The sequence below is a fragment of the Solanum tuberosum genome, unplaced genomic scaffold, assembly GCF_000226075.1.
Source record: "Solanum tuberosum cultivar DM 1-3 516 R44 unplaced genomic scaffold, SolTub_3.0 scf00176, whole genome shotgun sequence".
NCBI classification, from domain to species: Eukaryota; Viridiplantae; Streptophyta; class Magnoliopsida; order Solanales; family Solanaceae; genus Solanum; species Solanum tuberosum.
This window is the reverse complement of record NW_006239100.1, coordinates 709,032-720,284: the sequence shown is the minus strand read 5'-3', so window position 1 is coordinate 720,284 and position 11,253 is coordinate 709,032. Positions and strand designations below refer to the sequence as shown.

General features: G+C 36.3%; 1 protein-coding gene across 1 annotated transcript; it reads right to left on the bottom strand.

Moving 5' to 3' along the window:
* Nucleotides 1–6,500: 6,500 nt before the first annotated feature.
* LOC107061868 (mitogen-activated protein kinase kinase 6-like) lies at nt 6,501–7,016 on the bottom strand. Its single transcript, XM_015311797.1, has 2 exons — nt 6,667–7,016; nt 6,501–6,573 (listed from the first exon to the last, which is right to left on the bottom strand). The coding sequence occupies exons 1-2, from the start codon at nt 7,014–7,016 to the stop codon at nt 6,501–6,503; spliced, it is 423 nt and encodes a 140-aa protein (XP_015167283.1).
* Nucleotides 7,017–11,253: the final 4,237 nt, after the last annotated feature.

The window sequence follows — 11,253 nt, the reverse complement described above, 5'->3', positions numbered from 1 at the left end:
CAGTTAGGTAGTTTTGTTAGTGTCTACGTTGAACTCATACAGAATCATTATTCGAAGCTAATTAACATAAACTCATTGTTATTTGTAAAATTGTGAAATAAATTAGATAAATTACTTGTGGCTATTGATTTTTTACTTGCTTTCTATCTAGATTAATTTATACTTTCTCAAAAAATCAAACATTATCAAGTGTTAGGCTTAGAGTATAGTTGATGATGATTGCTTACTTGCTTAGTCACCTATATATTGTTCTTTGTGAAATTCGATCTCAACTCATAGTTAGATAAACTATATTGCGTACGACTGAATAGACTTGATTATTCGAGGAGTAGACTTGGACATTATCAATTATGAGAGGTATAACAAGAAAGCAGGAAAGTTATTAGAAGAATACCTCTTTGGATTAAATATCAAGAAAACACAAAGTTTGATCACAACAAAGAAGTATCTTTAAATAGAAGAATACAAGAAGATGCAATGCATTAGATAGAATAATTTGAAAGCTAATTCCTAAGTGTATAGTGCAAATATTGCAAAGTTATTTGAAAGTTAATTCTTAACTAACTATTAGCTTGTACTATCGACTAAGGTAGTTCCAATTCTATTAGGGCTTCCACAAGTTGGATTCTTTTTCAACACCGTATTTCAGCCAACGTATCCATTGATTCAAGATCATTGGCATGATATCCACCTCCACCCCGCACATCCTTAAAATCACCCACCCTACATAGCCTTAAACCCCCCCCCCCCACATCCTCCCAACCCATTGCCATCCCTACAAAAAAGGATATAGATCCCATCTGTAACAGTTAAAAATGTGCTTGCAGAAGTACTTTACTTCGATTCTATTATATTCTAGGTGTTTTAATGATCCTAACAAATGCAAGGACCCGGTCCCTATAAGAGTGCTCTCATGTATATTCAAAGTGGTGTACAACTGTAAAGCTATCTTTACAGTTGTCTTGTTAGGTTGGTTGATGAAATGTGTAGCGTACTTTACCAATAGGAAGGATGGACAAAGTTGTTTCTTTCAGTGGTCAAAACCTATGTTGGTAATTGATATATACAACAATAAACAAACAAGATTATTCATTCAAAAAGAGAGAGAGCTAGAAAGTTTTTACAAGAACTCAAGAATCAAAGAACACAACAAGGGATCTGGTCCCGAAAAGACTACGTACGTGAAAAGGACGAAAAGATAGCTGTCAAAATGCTGCCAACTCTGATGTGGTTGGTGCACAACTTTTCAGAACAGCAGGCCAATGGCCTCGTCCCAAGGGTGTCTGTCCATTTAGGTAATAGTCTCTTTTCAAAACACAAACCCAAATTCTGGCAAATAGAGTTGTGAATTTCTGAAAATTCATAAGCTCAAAAAGAAAGGTCATCTTCAAGAAAGAACACTACTCATGCTCAACAATGGGACCTGATAGAGTGCTGAAGCATCTTTGTTGTATTTTGAGCTTTGTGTCTTATGTGCTTAAATTGTAAATCTATTCCTAAGCTATAAATGAATTAGATCTTTGTTTGTTTCAAGAGAAAAGTCTAAATCAGTTAGAGTTGATTGATTTAGTGGGCAACATTGTTGTTGCTTAGTTGAAGTCTAAATCATCTATAGTTAGGTGGTTTAGTGGGCAACATTGTTGTAACTTAGTTGAAGTCTATCATCTAGAGTTAGGTGGTTTAGTGGGCAACATTGTTGTTGCTTAGTTAAAGTCTAAATCATATAGATTTAGGTGGTTTAGTGGGCAACAGAGTTGTTTCTTAGTTGAAGTCTAAATCATCTAGAGTCGGGTGGTTTAGTGGGCAATAGAGTTATTGCTTAGTTCTTTCTTTGTAGTAGAGTTTCTACATTGAGGGGGAAGGGATTTACATGTAAATTCCTAGGTTACAATAGTCTATAATTTGAATCATTGCTCCGTTTGAGTGAAATGGAGCTTGGGTTGAAATCCTGTGAGTACAGGTCATGGTTTTCACCGCCCTTGAGCAAGGGGGTTTCCACATAAAATCCTTGTGCTTGATTTACTTTGAGCTATTTATTATCCGCACTTTTATTTCAATTACTATTTTTTCTAAGCCAAGGGACCTGGTCTGTTGACTGATAGTGGACACACACATTCTAACAATTGGTACCAGAGCCTAGGTTTTGTAACTGGTTAACACCTAGAGAGAATATTGTGGAAGAATGGCTACTCCACTAAACCTGAAGAAAGGAAAATCATAAACAAGTCAGAATGATGCTCAGAATTCTTCCTAAGTCTTGGGCCAATAAGGTTGATGCTATCAGTGAAGCAAATGATGTGAAAGTGGTGACAATGTACGCCTTGATTGGAAATCTTCAAATTCATGAGACGAACAGAAATCAAGAAATGTGAAAGAAGGAAATAAAGAGGGACAAGTCACTAGCTCTCAAAGTGACTTCTGGTGTTACTTCTGAAGATGATGAAGACACGACATATCTCACTAGAAGATTTCAAAAATTGATAAGGAAACATGGAGGCCTTAGGAAGACAGTGAACTCCAACAAGGCTGCTAATGCAAGTGACCTATGCCACAAGTGTTGAAAACTAGGGAATTTCATCAAAGATTTCCCCATGCATAAACTTGAATACAAAGACTATGTCAAGGTTGGAGGAGAAAAAGACAAGAGAAGGGACCTGGTTCCTGATAAGAGCAGAAGAAAACCAGCTATGTACTATGTTATGAAGAAAGCCCTTGTAGTCTGGGGAGACACCTCAAGTGACTCAAAAGAGTCTGAACATCCTGAAGATGCCTCCATTTTTGTAGTAAAAGATGATGTTGTTATCTTTGCTGAAATGTTTGCCTTTATGGCAAAATCTGATGATGAAGAAGTTGAAAAAGAGGTAACTCTTTCTGACTTTAAAAAGAACTTGCATATTTGTTTTGTTAAACGATTTAGAAACCTAGCAGCTGTCTTGATTGACTCAATCACTGAGTTGACCACTGAAAATGATTTCCTGAATAACAGTCTGGATATGTTTCATGATGAAAAGGTAGCCTTGGTCTCTCAAATGTCCTTAATGGAAGAATGAATAATGGTTCTAGAATCTGAAAATCTAGAACTCAGGGAGAAATTAAGCGATAATTGTGCTACAGGGAAGAGTGAAGCTAGTAGTCTACAACTCGGGCTAGAAACTAGCTTGAATACTTCTGAGATGAAACTGGCTATGGCATTGGAGATAAATGATCAGTTAGAAAGGGACTTGGTCAGCCTCAAAGAAAAACTGAAAAAATCTCTTAAATGGACTACTTCCTCGAAGTTGCTCATCAATCTTACGAGCCAAGCCCAAAATGATGGGAGGGGTTTAGGAAGCTTGAACCTAAGTCCTCCTTATAATTTGCATAGCAAGTATGCATTAGTGTCTGACAATCTTTTGTACCTCCATTGCGGGCTAAATAGTCATATGAAGAAGGAGTGTCCAACTTGGAAGAGAACTCAAGAAAGTTCTTCAAACTATTCCAAATAGAGAAACAGGCAGAAGAAGGGACCTAGTCTTGCTTCTGGTCCTAAGTTGAAGAAAATCAGTCTACCTCACTGGACAAATAATTCTCTTATCACTCATTTATCTGCTTACTGGGAACTCCGACTAAAGTGGGTTCCCAAGGCTAACAAGTGATTTGGTATGTAGGTGAGAGGAAGTAGACACAGCTAGTGTTGGTTCATTGATAGTGGATGCTCAAAGCACTTGACTGGGAAAACTAAAAACTTCCTCTCTCTCTCTCAAGGCACTTCAAGGTGGAGGTGCCTCTTTTAACGATGGCAAGAACAAGTTTATTCTTAGTGTAGGCATGTTTGCAAAGTATATGGAACACACTATTGAGGATGTCTACTATGTCAATTATTGAAGTACAATCTTTCGACTGTTACATAGATTTGTGATGAACGAAATGAAGATAAGTTTTTATAAGATAAATGTGTGTCACAAATTTGGTCTCTTGGGTGATGATCTTGACAAAAAAAAGATGCAAGAACATGTATATTGCTGACTTGAACACTGCTAGTAGTAAAAGTCTCACTTGCCTTAGTGCTCAAGGTGAGAATAGTGATCAATGACTCAAGAGACTTGGCTATGTGAGGGCTTCTCTACTGAACAAACTTGTGTCAAGGGACCAAGTACGTGATCTGCCCAAAATAAAATTTGTGGATGACAAAGTTTTTGATGCTTGTGTTCAAGAGAAGTAGATTAGAACATCCTTCATGTGAAATAAGCAGGTTTTTAATCTTCTAAAGAACTTTCAAGCCGAAGTGGTGAATACTACATGTTTTGTGACCAAAATAATGATGTTGAGAAGTTTTATCTCAATGATGTTGAAAGAGTATTTGTGGGATATTCTTCCTCAGGCAAGGCTTATTGGGTGTATAAAAACAAAAATTGTGCATTGAAGAAAATGTTCATATGCAGGGACATGGTGCTTGGAAGAGTGCTCTCGTCTAGATTCAAAGTGGTGTACATCTGTAAAGCTATCTTTATAGTTGTCTTGTCAGGTTGTTTAGTGAAATGTGCAGCGTACTTCACCAATAGAAAGGGCGGACGAAATTGTTTGTTTAACAGGTCAAAACCCTTGTTGGTAATCGATATATACAACAATAAACAAACAACATTATTAATTCAAAAAAATAGAGAGCTAGCAAGTTTTTTTCAAGAACTAAAACATCAAAGAACACAATAAGGGACCTGGTCCCAGAAAGACTGCATACGTGAAAAGGACGAAAAGACAGCAGTCAAAAAGTTGCCAACTCTAATGTGGTTGGTGCACAACTTTTTAGAACAACAGGCTCTCAGCCAATGGCCTTATCCCAGGGTTTGTGTCCATTTTGATAAAAGTCTCTTCTCAAAACACAAACCCAAATTTTGGCAAACAAAGTTATGAATTTTTGAAAATTCATAAGCTTAAAAAGAAAAGGCCATCTTCAAGGAAGAGCACTGCTCATGCTTAATAAAGGGACCTGATAGAGTGTTGAAGCTTCTTTGTTGTATTTTGAGCTGTGTCTTATGTGCTTAAATTGTAAATCTATTCCTAAGCTATAAAGGAATCAGATCTTTGTTCGTTTCAAGAAAAAATTCTACATCAGTTAGAGTTGATTGATTTAGTGGGAAACATTGTTGTTGCTTAGTTAAAGTCTAAATCATCTAGAGTTAGGTGGTTTAGTGGGCAACATTGTTGTTGCTTGGTTGAAATCTATATCGTCTAGAGTTAGGTGGTTTAGTGGGCAACAAGCTTGTTGCTTAGTTGAAGTCTAAATCATCTAGAGTCGGGTGGTTTAGTGGGCAATAGAGTTATTGCTTAGTTCTTTCTTTGTAGTAGAGTTGCTACATTGAGGGGGAAGGGATTTAGAGGTAAATTCCTAGTTTTACAAGAGTCTGTAATCTGAATCATTGCTCTGTTTGAGTGAAATGGAGTTTGGGTTGAAATCCTGTGAGTACAGGTCGTGGTTTTCAATGCCTTTGAGCAAGGGGCGTTTCCACATAAATCCTTGTGCCAGATTTACTTTGAGCTATTTATTTTCTGCACTTTTATTTCAGTTACTGTTCTTGCTGAGTCAAGGAGCTGGTCCGTTGACTGATAGTGGACGCATACATTCCAACAGATTTCATTGCAGAGGAAAAAGTCTTATTTTTCTCTTGATCTCTACTGGAGCTCTAACCTGAGGGTAATTTTTCAACCATAGTAAAAAATTGAGGGCTAGATTTGGACATGCTTTTCCTCGAAGCATTTTATATGTGTAGAATGCGTATTTAGAGTCCATAAAATTCACGTTGGAGCTACGTTAATGGTGAGGGAAAACCATTGTTTTTAAATTGGTGACAAAAGAGAGGGAGAAAATATGGTAAAGCACAACATATCAGTCATATTAATAAGGAAACCATAGATTTCTAACGTAGCAATTCAATCATAATAACAAAATCAACTTTTCAATACAGATATAACAACTCGCCTTTCTTTATAAAGAATGTTGATCAACTATACAATTTTTTTATTAAACTAATAAGGGGCTGCACGTGAGATCTTCTTCGTCAAATGTTTCCTACATACCCCAAAACAAATCCTAAAGAGGGATCAAGCCCATACATACTTCTCTATAAATTTACAAATCGATTTTTATTTTGTAGCTATCTATTGTCAGTATCCAGTATCCTTCCTCATTTTTCATTATCTACTTCCTTCAGATCTGGGAATTGCCTCATGAATTTATGATTGTCGATCTTTAATGTTATCTTCTAGATTGTTTTGTGTAGAAGGGGCTTTGGCTCCAGCAATTGCCTAGACAATTTATGATTGCCGATCTTGAATGTGATTTTTTGGATTGGTTTGTGTAGAATAAACATTGAATCACTTTTCTTCTTCCTTGTGTTGGCTACTTTGGATGAATTCTACATAAAAGTATGGTTCAACAGCATGTCCGCAGTCCAACGCATGATGGGATTCTTCACAAGACATATTTCCAGAAAATCTTGAGCCTCATTTGACAACTTTGAATTCTAAAACTTTGGTTCTGCAAACTCGATTTTGTTCAACATATCATCACCATCTGCGTCTTCCCACTGTGGTGTCCTCGTAATCAGCTCATAGACAGTGCAACCAAGAGCTCAAATATCAACTTGTGGGGTATACTTAGTGTTAATCATGGATTATGGTGCCATATACCTTACTGTTCCCCTTATAAGTCCCTGTTTTTGGTTCATGCCCTGTTCTAATGTCACGAAAAGCCCAAAATCAGCGATCTTGGTAGTTTTGTCCCTGCCCACAAGGAGAATATTGCCAGGTTTGATGTCGCAGTGAATAATTCCATTGTTGTGAATGCAACTCAGCCCTAAAAGAACATTCTTCGTGTGTTTCCTAACTTCAACTTCCAACAGTGAATTGTAATTTCGAAGACGATCGGCAAGGCTGCCTCCAGAAGCATACTCGAGCAATAAATTGTAAAGATTGACGTTATCTTCAAAAGAGACATTAGCTCCGAAATAGTGAATAATGTAAGGAGAATGTTTGAACATTCAGATGATTTCGACATCTTGTTTCAACGATTGAGAATCACTCAAGTTGCAAGATTTGAGGGCAATGAGAGAGGGAAGAGTAACACCACAAAATAGTGCATTGGATGTAGAAGCTAACGAGATGACACCGAAAATACCTTGTCCAAGAGTTGTGCCTCTCTTCTACAATAATTCCGCTATTGGATGTGCAATGTGCTAGTAGTATGCTATAGCAATGAGAGTAATTTATAGATTTGGATTAATCCTTTCTTTTCCATTCCCTTTCTTATACCAAAATGGATTCTCACAGTTTCTTAAACGATTAAAATCCTCACACCGTCAGCAAAAAAAAATGATTACATCAATTTGGATCAATTATATTTCCTATTTTTTTACCTTCTAGTGCAAGTCTCGTACACTTTTAATTCCTACTAGTCCTTGACACACGTGTTTCATATGTGTTCCCTGCTAAGTTGCGTGAAGTTATTGTAACGGTATATATAAATATATTCAAACACATGTGTTGCAGCATGTGTATCCCCATGCTAATGAGTACACATACTTTTTTGTTAGTAAACAAAACTTCTATTTCTGCCACTATTATTTGTAGGTTTTTTCACTTTATAAGAGAGTCAAATTCAAATACATTAATTAAGCTTCTTATGAAGTGTGTTTCATTCCTCAAAGTTTTCTTCCTCCTATTTCATGAACTAGTCCTGGAACGTGCGTTGCACATTTGTCCCCTAATTGGCATTAGAAAAGTTAATTTATATAATCACAGTGGAGCCTACATAAATTCATCGCTAAGTTCAAAGCTAAGTCCTTTTGTATGTAAGTTTGACATAAGAATATAACTCTTCACAAAATATAGCATGAAAATCTTGTGTCAGTTGTTGGATGCTTGATATTTTCAATACTTCATAAAAAAATAAACCTTTTATTATATCAGAAGAATTAATATATTTTAATTACTAATCGTAATTTTTTTTAATAATCCAAAAACAAATTGGCTATAAAAAAGATACGTATAAAGAAAAATACTACAAAATGTCTAGGTGGTGTAACATCAAATTTATAGAAAAAATTACAAGTTCAAACAGAAAAAAAAGAAAAGTATATAAAGACATGACATCCATAATAAAAGATCACACATTAAAATATATACACAAAAATATCATCATATTGATTGAATTACATTTTGTTAAAAGTCGACTTGCTATAGACAAAATGTTTCAAATGTATAAAAAACTGAAATCATAAAAAAAATAGAAAAAAAAGCATGAATATGTTACAAATACAGATACACTATATTTCTTGAATTATATATTAAAGGATCTGTATATAAAGAATCAATGTAACAACCGGGTTCCGTTGTCATAGAAAGGCCAACAGGGAAAAATTTGGGGCCGAAAAACTTTTTCGTAGTAACTTGGGATTTCCCAACCTAGTCCAGATTTGGACAAAATCGAAGTCAGTAAGGTCTAGGGAAATCTGGTAGCAATTGGGTGGTTTAAATATAATTTTGATTGCATGAGTTAATAGCTAACGCGTTAAGGAACTCGTATGACTTTATGGAATTAATTCGGGTGAGTAGAACTCCCGAATCTGATCTTGGCGTATGCGGGTAGTTTCTGAGTGTCGTTGGTTGAAGGTGTGTTGTGAAATGGGGTCTTAGAATTATTAAAATAGCTCACTATTTCGTGCAATCCGCTTTGGCGGTGATTTTGGTCGCCAGGGCAGGGCAGCTGTAGCGGGGTGAGGAGCGTTGTGGCGGGCCAGAAGCGACTTAAAGTCGTAAATAAACCCCAAATCTAGGTCTTTTCTTGACGATTTTTCACCATTACTGAGGCTAAAGCTAAGATTTTAACTCCCCAACTCTATTTTTCGTTCCGTAGAACGTAATATAATGGGTAATTATCGATGGGGGAGGGTTTTTAGTCTAGAATCTATGGTGGAAACAACCCTAATTTTTGTATTTGGGATCATGGGTATGATCTAGTGTTGATAGAATTGTTGGTAATCCGGGTAATTAGTGATCGTTTATTGATTTCCGTGTTATAATTATTGATTGTAGACCAAGAACAAGCGGAACGAATCCAAAAAGGGAAGAATCAAGTTTCTTAGGTTCAAGCTTGTTTCGAGGTAGGTGATGGTTGTGATTCTATGATTGTGTGATGTATGTTTGTCTTGCTTCATTGTGATACATATATGTAGGTGGATGTTGCATTATTGATCACACTTGTTGTAAATGAGGATATATGATTGATGAATGCCATTGAATCATGACTTGATTGTATGATTATGAGAATTTACTTGTGGTTGCGATTGTGAATGTGGCATGTTGAATGGATCAGGTGTTGCATTTTGATACACTAACTTGGATCGGTTGCCACGTTTCGACATAATTATGGGATCGGTTGCCACGTTCCAGCATAAACATGGGATCGGGTACCACGTTTCGGTATGCTAACTGTTTGGGTTTGGGTTCCATGAGAGGACCAATGACTTGTCATAATTGTTTATATTAAGAAATCTGAAGTTGCGTAAATGTTGATAATATTATATTTGTTCGATATATACATGTGATTATTGTTGTATTGATTTATGTATGTTACACTTAGTGAGATAGCCGCATGATCCTACCAGTACACTGTGGTTGTGTACTGATGTTGTACTTGCTCTTTCTTTGTTGAGTACATGACATCTTCAAGCGGCTATTGACAGACCTCGCTTTGAAGTTCAGTGATCGTCATTCGAATTCAAGGATGACCCAGTTCTTCCAGGCTGCCATGAGTTCTCTTTCTGTCTATGTCCACATTTCCGACTTAGACTTTTTAGTTAGTTAATTAGTTCATTAGTTTGGGTGGTATCCCTTCTTGTTTAGACTTTTGGTTCATTGTTAGATGTTTTGGTACATTCACTTTCAGGTTCTAGGTGTATTTTTCCACATTGTTTAGTTGTTAGATCTTTTGGAAGTTTATGGGAACTTCAGTCTTTAGCTATTTAACTTGCTTCCATAACTTAAATTCTTTAGTTTTGGTTTAGTTGCTTGGTTTGGATTATAGTAGTGGTTCTCCCACCGGAAGATTAGTGTGGGTGCAAATCACGACGGTCTTGATCGTGACAAAGTTGGTATCAGAGCCTAGGTTCGTTAATCTCGATGTATCAAAACAAGTCTAATAGAGTCTTGCGAAACAGTACGGAGATGTCTGTACTTTCCTTCCAGAGGCTATAGAACTTTAGGAAATCTTTCTGTTTTCTCTTGTCTCCTTTCGTGCTATAACTTGATTCCAATTGGTATTTGTCAATTCAAATTGGTATCTAACCCCCTTCACTCTTTTGTCCACAGATGGTTAACACCAGATTCAACGGCGTCAGGTCCGTAGCTCCCGTCAATGCTCCAGCTGAGGAATCTACAGCGAGAGGTCGCGGTCGAGGCAAGGGTAGAGGAAGAGCTAGGGGTAGAGGTCGTGGAAGAGTAGCGCATCCTGGGGATGGAGCTCCTGTTGAGAATGCTCCTAGGAATAAGAACCCTCCTGCACTTCATGAAGAGATCACTACAACAAATTTTCCCTCCAACCACAGTTGAAAAATGTGGCCTAAACTATAAATAAATGTTGCCTTTGATTAAAGGCCACACTTTTTTACCTATGACAACGCTTTTAAAGGGGTGGCCTAAACAAGCGTAACCTTTTCCCTAAGGCAACACTTTTAAGAGGAAAAGGCTACGAATTACAAGAAGCGTTGCCTTTGCATTCACCTATGACAACGCTTCTGTATACCATCTACGGGCACACTTTTGTGCTTTAAAACAACACTTTTGAAGTGTCACATTTCATTCTTTATAGGCAACACTTTAAACTTGTTGCTTGTTTTTCAACATTCAGCCACACTATAAAAATGTTGGTGAAGGTAGTTATGCCTATATCTATGTGGCCACATTTATACAAGCTAAGCCACGACTTTCTAATTAAAAATTAAAATATAATAACAGTATTTTTTAAAAAAATTTATTATTATAATATGTATCTTGAAACCACTTTTTAAATAAGAAATATAAAGCATCACATTAAATAATATAATAGAGAACCAAAAATATCTTCACAATACAAAAACTTTGAAATATTCTAATATTCAACATCAACAGTTAGTAATGCAAACTACTTCAAAGTGTGCTATAGTACTTTTAATAAAATTTAAAACATCCAAACTATTCATGTAGTATCATGAATAATATTAGATCATAAATGGATAAAAT